Source organism: Mustelus asterias, chromosome 22 (assembly GCF_964213995.1).
Source record: "Mustelus asterias chromosome 22, sMusAst1.hap1.1, whole genome shotgun sequence".
Taxonomy (NCBI): domain Eukaryota; kingdom Metazoa; phylum Chordata; class Chondrichthyes; order Carcharhiniformes; family Triakidae; genus Mustelus; species Mustelus asterias.
The window spans coordinates 36,919,192-36,932,716 of NC_135822.1; the positions used below are offsets into that span (position 1 = coordinate 36,919,192).

Below are 13,525 nucleotides of genomic sequence, written 5' to 3' on the forward strand. Positions count from 1 at the left end.
ACAAGTCTCCGCGTTCTGATAGACTTCATCATTGGTTCTTAAAGAGGTGCTGAACAAGGTAGTAGATGCATTGATAATTTTCCTAAATTCTGGAAGCGTTTCATCAGACTGGAAAGTAGCAAATATCAAAGAAGGCAGGGAGGCAGTAAACAGGAAACTATACGTCTGCTGTGGGGTGGTGTTGGAATTGTTCATTTGAGGTGGTTATAGTTGGACACTTGTAAAACTTCAAGATAATTGAGGAGAGTCAGCATGGTTTTGTGAAAGGGAAATTATATTTAACCAATATTCAGTTAATGGTAGGGCTTTGGGGAGAGTTATAGAACAAAGAGATCTAGGGGTACATGTTCACAGCTCATTGAAAGTGGAGTCACAGGTGGACAGAGTGGTGTAGAAAGCATTCGTCATGCTTGGTTTCATTGGTCAGAACATTGAATACAGGAGTTGGGACGACTTGTTGACGTTGTACAAGACATTGGTAAGCCACACATGGAATACTGTGTACAGTTCTGGTCACCCTATCATAGAAAGGATATTATTAAACTAGAAAGAGAGTAGAAAAGATTTACTAGGATGCTACCAGGACTTGGTGGTTTGAGTTATAAGGAGAGTCTGGATAGACTGGTACTTTTGTTTCTGGAGCGTAGAAGGCTTAGGGGTGGTCTTCTAGAGGTTTATAAAATAATGAGGGGCATAGATCAGCTAGATAGTCAATATCTTTTCTCAGAGGTAGGGGAGTCTAAAACTAAAGGGTATAGGTTTAAAGTGAGAGGGGAAGGATACAAAAGTGTCCAGAGGGACAGTCTTTTCACAGAGGGTGGTGAGTGTCTGGAACAAGCTGCCAGAGATAGTAGTAGAGGCTGATACAACTTTGTTTTTTTAAAAAGCGTTTAGACTGTTGCATGTGTAAGATGGCTACCGAGGGATATGGGCCAAGTTTGGGCAACTGGGACTCGCTTAGTTGCTTAAAAAAAAAGGGGCGACATGGACAAGTTGGGCTGAAGGGCCTGTTTCCATGCTGTAAGCCTCTATGACTCTAACTTATTAGAGTTATTTGACGGAGTAACGTTCTGTGGATAAAGGAGAACCTGTAGATGTACTGTACTTGGATTTCCAAAAGGCATTTCATAAGGTGCAGCATCAAAGGTTATTGCGGAAAATAGCAGCTCATGACATAGGGGGTAACATATTAACATGTATAGAATCTTGGCTGGCTGGCAGAAACCAGAGTATGCATAAATGGGTTTTTGTCTGATTGACAGATGTGATTAGTGGAGTCCCACAGGCATCTAACAGGGATCTGCGCTGGGGCCTCAACTTCTTCTAATTTACATCAAAGACTTAGATGAGGGGAGCAAAGGCATGGTGGCTAAATTTGCACATGACACAAAGATGGGTAGGTAAGTTTTTTTTGAAGACGGCATAAGGAATTTGCAGTTGGATATAGATAAGATGAGTAAGTGGGCAAAAATCGACAAATGGCGTATAGTGTGGGCAGGAAGAATAAAAAAACAAAGTATCAGTTACATGGAGAATGACTGCAGAACTCCAAGGTGCAGTGGGATTTAGATGTTCTAGCACATCACAAAAAGGTAGTATGTTGATGTAGCGCGTAATCAAGAAGACTAATGGAGTCCTTTCCTTTATTAAGAGAGGAGTTGAACACAAAAGTAAGCAAAATACTGAAATGTGAAAGAAGAACAGGAAATGCTGGAAAAACTCAACAAGTCTGACAGCATCTGTAGGGAGGGGAAACAGAGTCCACCTTGGTCTATATCAGAACTAAAGAGAGGGGGGAATATGTTGGGATATTAAAATGTACTTGGGAGAGATTGCAACAAGATGCAGCAACCGTAACACAAGAGAGATGGCCTGGTTTGGGGGGGATGGGTTATTGCATTGATCCCATAAATGTATGGGATATTTTAAACATAAGCTTAAGATGGAGGCGAAAGGTCAGAGTCTAAAGTTAAACTCAACGTTGAATCCTGAGAGCTGTAATGTGCCTAATCAGAAGATGAGATGCTGCTCCTCCAGCTTGCATGAGCTTCACTGGAGCACTTCAGCGTGCCAAGTGGGAATGAGAGCTAATTCAAAATGGCAATTAATGGCAAGGTTGGGGGGTCATGTTTGCGGAATGAGCAAAGATTAAGTTCAAGTTTATTTATTAGTGTCGCAAGTAGGCTTACGTTAACACTGCAAAGAAGTTACTGCAAAAATCCCTTAGTTGTCACACTCTGGTGCCTGTTCAGTTACACTGAGGGAGAATTTAGCATGGCCCATGCATCTTAACCAGCACATCTTTCGGACTGTGAGCAGGAACCGGAGCACCTGGAGGAAACCCACGCAGACATGGGGAGAATGTGTAGACTCCGTACAGAGAGTGACCCAAGCCGGGAATCGAACCCGAGTCCCTGGCGCTGTGAGGCAGCAGTACTAACCACTGTGCCGCCTTCTGTTTGGCAAAGTGGTCACCTAGTCTGTGTTTAGTCTCCCCAATGTAGAGGAGACATCTAGGATGTTATGCTTCATTTATACAAGACATGAGTGAGACCACATCTCAAATACTGTGCAGTTTTGGCCTCCTTATTTAAGAAAAATGTAATGCATTGGCGGTTGTTCTGCAGTTTACTAGATTGACAGCTGGAATGAATGGTTGTTTTACAAGGAAAGTTTGGACTAACTGGGCTTGTTCCCCTTGGAGTTTGGAAGAGTGAGAAGTGACTTGATTGAAGTATGTAAGATCCTGAATGGCCTTGAGGTGGATGTGAAAAGGATGTTACCTCTTGTGGATGTTTTAAAATTAAAGGAGTCCCTTATAGGATAGATAGGAGGCGAAATCTTTTCTGAGTTGTGAGACTTTGGAATATTGCCATAGAAGGTGGTAAAATAGGGTCATTGAATATTTTTAAGGAAGCAACAGATTCTTCTTAAACAAGGCAATCAAAAGTTATCGGGGGTAGATGTGAGCACGAAATTTGAAACACAGGTAGGTCGGCCGTGATCGTATTCAATGATGGAGTAGGCTCAAGTGGCCAAATGGCTTACTTCCGCTTCTATTTCATGTTCGTCTGTTACAGTATGTCTGCAAAATCAGCACCAATTTGACATCACTTTTCCACAATGATACATTTTCAAGAGCTGTTTATATAACCAGTAGTGATGGAGAACGTAGTGCAAAGAATCACTGGGAAATCCAAGTCTGAAGTAAGGGGACTATTTGTAAATTTGCTGCACTTCAGACAAGAGTAAGAATTGAAAGGTTTGTTTTTGCTAGTTCAGTTTGAGTTTTATATTGAATGTATGCAGTGCACAATCTTAGCTTTATGGACTCAATATTTCTTGGTATACTTGTACGCTTATAAATGAGTTCTTGCTCTTTCACAAATTTGTTTGAGGTCATCTGTTGAACAAAATAAAACTTGGTCAGTTTGTTCCAGGTGAAACTAGAGTTATTTTTACTGTTGCTCAGAGAGTCAATGATATAACCATGCGGGATGCCAACTGAAATGAAAACTGACACACATTCAAGATGATATTTATAGTCCACTCTGATTATTTATCCTACCTGTATTGATTTACAAAGTTAGATTGGCCATTAATCAACCTGCCTCATATACCATGTACAATATAACCCAATCCTGTTTTCATGCTGGTGCCAATTCAGACACACCCTGTGAGTTTGAACTTCAACGGCAAATTAACCAACCGCCAAATCTTGCAGTTCCTGAACATTACTGCAATTTAACAGTTACCTGATGTGCTTTTGTTGTAATGAACTCTTTTCAAGAAAATAAATAAAATAAATATTTATTTTGGTACAGCTGCCCTCCTGCGAGCATCCACCGTCAACTGACACTGCTGAACTAAACTGTCACTGATTCATACGTTGTGCTTGCATTGTGGCTATCTACCCCAGCATAACTATGGCATCTGTTTCAATAAGAGCATAGCAATAGGAGGAGTGTAACGACTTTAATCAGGCAATTGAGGTTGGCCTGCTTGAATATGAACTCCCTGATTAAGGGGCAAATTGATAGTCCAATCAGGGAGCCCCATGCTCGGTAGTTCCTCTGGCATTCCGGATGTAGACCGCGTACTGAGAGCACTCTGTATAGTGTTGTTGGATCTTGTAAATGAAGGAATTTTGGTGAAGGGAATTCCGCCTCCGAGGACTTATTACAAGGAGTAGGCCATTTGTCCTTTGAGCCTTGCTCCCCAATTCAATAGGATCATGGGCTGATGTGATTGCAGCCTTAACTCCACTCCGTCTGCCCCTCATCCTTGATTCCTTCATAGATCAAAAATCTATCTAACTCAGCCTTAAAAATAGTCAATAATTCTGAGGTAGGGAATCCCAAAGATTAACAGACCTCTGTAGGAAGAAATTCCTCCTTATCTAGTTCTTAAATGGGAGAACCCTTACGTTGCAACTATGCCTCCAGTTCTAGATTCACCCATGAAGGGAAGCGTCCTCTCAGCATCTAACCTGTCAAGCCACCTTAGAATCTTGTATTTCAATAAGATCACCTCTCATTTTTCTAAACTCCGAGGGGTATATGCCCAACCTGCTCAACCTTTTTTCATGCGACAAGCCCTTAATCCCAGGAAACAAAATGGTGGACCGTCTCTGAACAACTTGCAATGCAATTATGTCCCTCCTTAAATGAGGAGGCAAGATCTGTACACAGTGCTCTACTGTGGTCTCACCAATGCCCTGTACAGCTATAGTAAGACATCCCCACTTTTATACTCCATCCAGCCTGCAATGAATGGTCCTTAAGAGCTCATTCTAGCTTCCTTTCACTGCAAATATAAATAAGGCGTACTGATGAGTAATATACCAATATTAAATCCTTTTGAAAATCATTACACAAATGCAAAAATAGGTATTACAGAGTTTAAGGAGAATGTTTTTTAAGCTCCTCCGAAAACAACTTGCCACAGAGTTTTTAATATGCTTGCTGGATTTTTAATTTCAAATATTTTGAAACTCAACCCACCCCTGAGTCACTTTTATTTTAAATTTTGATAAGAGGTCATCAACTGAAACGAGGGGGAAATCTGCATGAAACATGGACAACTAAACATTGAATTCTTACCAGGAAGAAACAAAAGCTCGAACATGTCTAACTTTATAAACTCTTGTCTTTAATCCCCACCCACATTAAAATGTGGAGCAGAGAAAATAGAATCTATCTCTTCATTCTATGGCACTGCAAAAAAGAATTTGCACGTTATCATGATGTAATTTTCACGTTAAGTAGTAAACTTGCAGAGCGGATCACCTGTCCATTATAGAACCCACTCCATGTAATATGAAAATCACTTGGGTTCTATCAAAGGCAGGAAGTCCATTCCTCCGGCTGACTGCCCAAATGGAGGAAATTGCCTCCTGTGGTCTCAAACTTTTATCAATGGATCACTTTATTATTCCGTCTGTAATTACGCTTGCACGGCCCCCTCCATTTCCTCTGGGTAGCAATATGGGGATCTTTAAATTCCACCTGCAGATAACATTTTAGCATCCTGTGTTTTTTAACTTGTTCAGCGACAAGAACTTATAGCCCCTTTAGCACGATGAAATGTTCAAAGGCGGTTCCCAGGAATTATAAAAGTGTATGATACTGAGACACAGAAGGAGATAGCCAAAAGGTTGGGCAAAGAGGTAGGCATTAAAAGGAGAAAAGTGAGGTGGAAAGGTGCAGGGGGCGAATTGCAGAGCAGGGGTGGAGGCAGCTGCAGGTATGGCTCCCAATGCAGCAATTATAATTGGGAATGCTGAAGAGACCAGAATTAGAGAAGCATAGATAAATTTGTGTGTGGGGGTCTGGAGGAGATAACAAAGAGGGATAGGCAAAGCCACGAAGGGATTTGAAAACAAGGATGAAAATGGGATGAGTGTGCCACTGGCCAGGCTAGCACTTGTTCCTCATCCCTAATTGCCCTTAGGTGGTGGTGAGCTGCCATCTTGAGCCACTGCAGCTCATTTAGCACATGCATCCACAGTGGTGTAATGAAATGAGTGACATGGAACTTTGTCACTATTTGTTCAAAGTCAGGATCTTGTGCGGTTCAGAGCAGATCTTGCAGAGGTGCTGTTCCCATGCATCTGCTTCCCTCCTTGACTTTGGAAGATGCAGCCAGTTGACACTTGACGAGTTGCTGCAGTGAATCTTGCTAATTATCCACACTGTTGCCACTTAATGCTGGTGGTGCAAGGAGTGAATGAAGTGGTGGGAGGATGCGGTACCAATCAAATGGGCTGCTTTGTCCCGAGTGGTTTTGAGCTTTTTGAGTGTTTTTGGATCCGCACACATCGAGGCAAATGGAGTGTATTCAAATACATTCCTGACTTGTGCCTTGTAGAAAATGGTAGATTTTGCGGAGTCAAGAAGTGAGTCCCACACTGCAGAATTGCCAGTTCTGACATTCTCTTGTAGCCATCATATGTATATTATGGGTCCAATTAAGTATATGGTCAGTGGTAACCCACCCCAGGATGTTATGGTGAATAATTCAGCATTGATAATTTCAACGAATGCCATGGTTAGCAGCTCTCTTGTTAGAGATGGTCTTCATATGACCCTTGTCTGGTGAGAATGTCACTTGTTTGCTTAATCAGCCCAAAAGTGAATATTAGCGAGGTCTTGCTGCTTGTGGGCAGGGACTATTTAAGTATTTCTCAAGTTATGATGCTACTGAACACTTTGAAATTAGCGAGAGGGAAGGTCATTGATGATACAGATGAAGATGGTTGAGCCTAGGACACTTCCCTGAGCAACTTCTGCGGTGATGTCCTGGTCTCCAACAACCACAACTATCTTCTTTAATTTTCTTCCATTCATTTGAGATGTGGGCATGGCTGGCTAGACCAGCATTTATCATCATCCCTAGTTGCCCTTGAGAAGGTGGTGGTGAGCTGCATTCTCGAGCTGCTGCAGTCCCTGTGATGTAGGTATGCTGTGCTATTACAGAGGAATTGCCAGGATTTGACAGCCACAGTGAAGGAACAGCAATATATTTCCAAGTCAAACTGAGCGTCAGTGAGCAGGTGATTGCGAAGCAAGTACTGCTTGATAGCGCTGTTGATGACTCCTTCCAGCAATGATTGACAGGAGACTGAAGGGGCGGGAATTGGCCGGGTTGAATTTGTCTTGTTTCTTGTGCACAGGATATACCTGGGCAACTGCCTGGATAGATGCCAGTGTTGTAGCTGTACTGAAACAGCTTGACTTGGGGTGTGACAAGTTTTGGAGCACAAGTCTTCAGTACTGTTGCTGGAATATTGTCAAGGTTCAGAGCCTTTGCAGTATCCAGTGCCTTCATCCGTTTCTTGATTTTAAGTTGAGTAAATCAGATTGGCTGAAAATGGACAGGTGTGGTGCCAGGGACCTCGGGAAGAGGCCAAGATGGATCATGCAGTTCAGCATTTCTTGCTGAAGATTGTTGCGAATGCTTCAACCATATCTTTTGCACTGCTGGGATGTCCCATCATACTGGAGGAGGATGCCTCCAATATCCCCATCCTCAGAGTTGTTTAATTGTCCACTACCATTCGTGACTAGGTGCGGCAGGACTTAGATCTGATCTGTTGGTTGTGGAATTGCTTAACTTTGTCCATTACTTGCTGTTTATGATGTTTGGTACACAAGTAGTCATGTGTTGTAGCTTCACCGGGTTAACAGCTCATTTTTAGGTGTGCTTGGCAGTGATCCTTGCATGTCCTCCTGCACTGTTCATTGAACTAGGCTTGGTGGTAATGGTGGGGGATGTAGAGTCATAGAACAATACAGCATAGAAACAGTCTTTTGGCCCAACCTGTACATGACAACCATGGTGCCCTCCCAGCTAGTCCCAATTGCCCGCGCTTGGCCCATATCCCTGTAATCCTTTCCCATTCGTGTACTTATCCAATGCTGAGCCACGAGGTTGCAGATTGTGGTTGAGTACAATTTTGCTGCTGCTGATGGTCGCAGCACCTCACAGGTGCCAAGTTGCTAGATCTGTTCGAAGTTTATCCTATTTAGCACAGTGGTAGTGCCACATAACACAGTGGAAGGTTTCCTTAATGTGAGTGCGAGATTTTATTTCCACAAGGACTGTGCAGTAGTCACTATCATGGACAGATGCATCTGTGGCAAGTTGGTGAGGATGAGGGCAAGTATGTTTTTTCCTCTTGTTGGTTCCTTCAGCATCTGCCATGGACTTAGTGTGGCAGTTATGTACTTTAGGAATCTGGACAGCTCAGTCTGTGGTGGATGGTACTACCAAACCATTCTTGGTGATAGACATTGAAGTCCACCCACCAGGGTATGTTGTGGCCTTGTCACCCTCAGTGATTCCTCCAAGTGGTGTTCAACATGGAGGAGTACTGATTCATCAGCTGAGGGGGATGGTATGTGGTAATCAGCAAGGGGTTTCCTTGCCCATGTTAGACCTGGTGCCATGAGACTTCAAGAGGTCCAGAGTCAACGTTGAGCACTCCCAGGGGGAGCTCCCTCCCACTTGGATACCGCTGTGCTGCCTCCTCTGCTGGGTCTGTCGGTGGGGCAACACATATCCATGGATGGTGATGGTGGTGTCTGGGACATTTTCTGTAATTTGCTTGAATAGTTTGTGAAACAGCTCTCCCAATTTTGCCACTAATCCCCAGATGTTAGTACAAAAGACTTTGCAGGATATTGATGAGCAAGTGCCATTTGGTAGCACTGTCAGTGATGCTTTCCATTACTTTGCTAACTGAGTGCACTAGTGGGAGAACTATGAGGTATGGGTGGCACAGTGGTTAGCACAGCTGCCTCAGCGCCAGGGATCCAGGTTCGAGCCCCAGCTTGGGTCACTGTCTGCACATTCTCCCGTTGGCTGCGTGTGTTTCCTCCGGGTGCTCCGGTTTCCTCCCACAGTCCAAAGAAGTGTGGGTTAGGTGGATTGGCCATGCTAAATTGCCCCTTGGTGTCAGGGGCACTAGCTAGGGTAAATACATAGGGATAGGGCCTGGGTGGGATTATGGTCTGTGCACAGTCCTTGAGGACAGTCTGGGCCGAATGACCACCTTCTGCACTGTAGGATTCTATAATTGGCTGGAATAGATTTATTCTGCTTCTTGTGGGCAGGGCATAGATGGGCAATTGTTCACAATCATGGATAAATGCCAGTCTTTTAATTGTCTTGGAACAGTGTGGCTAACAGCACAGCTAGTTTTGGAGTGCAAGACATCAGTACTACGAGTAGGAGGTTGCCTGGGTACATATTTGAAAGTATGTTAGTGCACCACTGTTTCACAACTGCACTGGAATGTCAGAGTAGATTATATTCTTAACCCCACTAGCCTTTAACTCTGAAGTTGCTACTAATTGAGTCAAACTGATGCTGGAAATTAATTCTGGAAAATTTAAACCCCCAAAGCTGCTATAAAACATTTGCCTATTGACTGGTGTCTGAATAAAGAACACGCTCCCATTTGTTTTAGTATATTTAAAATGTAACCTGAGTGTAATGGTGCTAAGTCATACTGACGTCGTCAGCATTTCCTCCTTTTGTCAAGCCCTTCCCTGAGCAAAACCAGAGACTGTACTGGAAGAGTAGTTACATCAACTATAAGTAGAAGGATTATTTCTTGGACTTTCACCAAATACTAATGCAAAAATAAAATGCTGCAGATGCTGGAAATCTGAAATGAAAACAGAAAATTCTCAACTCAGCAGGGCAGACAGCATCTGTGGGAGCATGAAGCAAAAGTTGCTTTCCTTTCATCTTCATTGTGGTCTGATGACTGATATAGTGACCTAAGATTACACTGTTTCTCTCTCTGCTGATGTTGTCTTGCCTGAGTATTTTCAGGATTTTCTGTTTATAATTGCACCATTTATTATTGTTTAGACTTGACTGCAGTATCCTGGCTCTAAGCAAACATGACATACCACAAGTGTGAAAAATCTGTATTGTTTTTCCTATTTTGACTATTTAAACTCTGAAGATAGCATCAATCGTTATTTCTATATCTGCAAATACTTTATTCTCAATAAACTCCTTAGTTGTAACATTGTTGAGTCAAATGTTTTCAGTCCAGTGTCAACCATCAGCTGATAGAACCTTCCCTCTGAGTCAGTGATATGAATTAAGCCCAACTCCCAGAGACTTGAGTGCAAAAATCTAGGCTGACACTCCAGTACAGGTGTCTGGTGTCTGCAGGTCAGAGGTCCCCGTATTTCATGAAATGTTAAACTAAGGCTGTATCTGCCTTTGGTGGAAATGGACGATCCTTTGCCACTATTTTGAAGAGCAGTGGAGTTAGTGTCCTGGCCAGCATTTATCTTTCAATCAGCATCAAAACCAATGATCTGGTTGTGTTAACATTGCTATTGTGAAAGTTTGATTGTGTGCAAATTAGCTGTCACATTTTCCTACCTTAGAACTTCAAAAGTATTTGGTTGATTATAAAGCACAACGGGACATCTTGAGGTCACAAAAGGTGCTATATAAACACAAGTCTGCCTTTCTTTCCTTTTTAGTTCAGCAGTCACTTAGTTTCCTACTTGCAATTTGGCCTGTCTTTGGATAGTTTGCTATCCTTTGAGTGCTGGCGATGGGAGACCAAATGACAGGTGAGAGTAAGTGTCGTAGACTATATTACCAAACTGAATCAGAATTTATTGGGTTTAAATTAGATCATAAACCATCCATGAAGTTTTATAAAGTAATCTCAGCCATATGGTTGTATTATAGTGTGGATTGTACAATGCAAGTTGGGTACTTGTTTTTTGTATGTAAATTTTTAAACTAATGTCAGTTCATTAGGTTAGTTGAGTTATGCCAATATAAAGAGATATTTTTGACACCGAATGCCTTGAGAATGGTGATGAAGCAGAGACCTGTGAACTGTAGTACTGTTCTCCACGTTGCTCTTTGGCTATGTGCCCCTAGTTTCTATCGAGCCCATTAGAAGATCAACAAGAACGGGTCTCCTCATTTTGTTTTGCTCCACCCATATACAATGGTTGCATTAGTGGCAAAGGAAATGTCATGGTCTTGATGTTGTTGGGGGCATGGAGTTTGCCCTTTTTAATACATTCATAGTAGGTCATACTCTTGAATTTTTGGAGTGTTGCCCATTGGACAGTGGTAGTCCATAAATACAAAAACAGCTTTAGTTGGATATATTTATGTAGCACGAAAAGTCTTGGAACCACTTACATGAATTGTAGCAGGGTAACATGGCAAGAATTTGTCTTGACAATAATCTAGGTCATCTATAACTTGAGGTGTTCAAGAATACTTGAGGATTAAATTCCATCCAGCTTTTTATGTCTGTAATTTGTTTGCAAGGAGCTTGTACTTGTTTCAAAAATTAATTTATATCGTACCCTATGGGTGCATGTGGTCTGACATGAGTGGATCAAGTAGCTTGTAACTGTTTATTAACCTAATATTGTCTTAAACTTTGGATTCTCTTATATTAGACAATAGAACATGTAATAATGTAATATTTTTAGAGGATAGATATTTCTGCAATATGTATACAAACTTTTTCAACGGGTTTTAATTTTGCAATAAATGGGTTGACAACAATTGACAAAAGAAAAAGCAACACCTCAACTCACAGCATACTTTGATTTTCTCTTGCACAATACCTTGGCCTCAGTTGCCTTGTTAATCAGTTCTGCACTGCATTGTAGGGCACAAACAATACATTATCAAGTGCATAGTCAAATTGAAGATGACCATTCCCCCAAAGCAAAGGAGATAAAATCAGATATTTTATCAGCCTGGTATAACTGTTCAAATTAAGTTGGGACTTCAGTACACTTATGGAGAGAGAAAATAAGTATCCTGCCATACAAACGGCGGTATGTTCTGATTGCTCGCTTCAGCTCAAAATTCTGTGATAGAATATCTATCAATTTCCTTCTCGAGTCCAGTTAGTGAACTTCCTTAGCTTAGAACTAAATGCCAAAGTGAATGAGGTTCGATATAACTGACTAACCTATGGTAGATGTGATGTGTTTATGCATCCATTAGTTAATCTGAGTTTGAAGTATCTTATGATATTTGAAATTAGTTTTAGTCGAAATTGATGACTGAAAATATAATTGTTGTTTATGAAAAGCATTTCTTTTTCGTAGATCGCGGAAATAAAGCTTCAGCTCCACAGCCAGAGGTGCGAGATGACCAGACTTCAGTGGCAAATTATTTGGATAAGTAAGTCCACATTTTACTTTGTCTGTAACTCATTTTCATCCAGCCTCCGTTGCTCAAAGCCTTTGGTTCAATTTCTTCATCAACTTAAGCAGACTGAGTGCCATTGTATATCCACACAAGGATCAGTTGAAAGCACACAAGTGCCTCTATTGTCAATAAGTAGAAGTATGAGTGGAGTTAGAGAATTTCGGATCAATGTGACCATTTAAAATTTAGTTGTTGTGAACGGTCAGTTTTTTCAGTGTCCTGTGCCTTTAAACTGCGGCTACTAATGTCTGATATTTATTACTGAACAAGGCCTGCTTGGTAGGTAATTTTCAGCTCTCGATGGGGTACTTGGCCTCAGATTCCCATGTATTCATATGCTGTTCTGTATTTTGGTGTAAACGTTCGGCTGATTTATTCCAAAACTTTCAGGTTTGAACGTAGGATGAGAGAGTGGAATATTTTACTCTGGATTGGAAGCAAACAGGTCTCGGAATCAGCTGGTGTGGAAAGTTTGGGCTTGTCTGTCCACTGCCAGTCAATACTGGTAATGTGCCTCCATCAGTCCTGGCACGAAGTCTGCCTGAAAACCAGTTTAAATTCATAGTTTGGACAGATTATAGTGGCAAATGCAAGTCATATTTCAGAGCAGTCTTTATGTCTGCTGAAACTGTGAATGGGCTATTGTCTCAAGTCGATGGGAAATTGTCCTGGATTAAACAGGCTTTTTGCAGAATGTGGGCCAAGAAATGGGTACCTTATTTTTTATCAAATGTTGTATGCATTATTTATCTACAGTGCTTGACAACTTGCCAGCTAGAACCCATTGAACGTTTTGTTAGTAATTTGGCAACTGCTTGTCTAAAGAATTGAAGAATATTAGCCCTTTCCTAAAGTGACAGAAATTTCATTTACTTGTTCTAATATTGCATGCATGGTCAGATTAAAGTCACCTGATCCACAAGACTGTATTGCAGCTTTGTAATTACAATGTAACATCAGATGTTGCTGTTACTTATTTATTTGTGAGCTCATTTTTCCTGTTTTCTTTACCCTGCTTGCACACACAGATGTGTGCACATACTCCTCTTCCATTCCCCTCAATCTGAAACAAAGATATGGGTTCTATGTATTTCTGTCGCTCTCTCTACGTTACCCAAATGATTGCTGTTTATATCTGGGCGAGATGATGAATATGGAAATGTTATTCACCTCCAGGATATCAAAATGTTTGTTGAAAGGATGAGGCCAGCTCAAGTAGTACTTTTAAACCTTTTTCTAACCAAAACCACGTACTACTCCAGAGCGTTCTTGAACAAGAGAAAGGAATCCAAACTCC

General features: G+C 41.6%; 1 protein-coding gene across 3 annotated transcripts in view; it reads left to right on the top strand.

The window, feature by feature from the left end:
• Window positions 1-13,525, top strand: part of cep104 (centrosomal protein 104) — a 237,202-nt gene that overhangs the window by 142,448 nt on the left and 81,229 nt on the right. For all 3 annotated transcript variants that reach the window (XR_013500551.1, XM_078239162.1, XM_078239163.1), the window contains one exon: window positions 12,126-12,201. Coding sequence is in view for 2 of the 3 variants with exons in the window: in XM_078239162.1 (XP_078095288.1) it covers window positions 12,126-12,201 (76 nt within the window). In the remaining variant the exon portion in view is untranslated. The remainder of the gene's footprint in view (window positions 1-12,125; window positions 12,202-13,525) is intronic.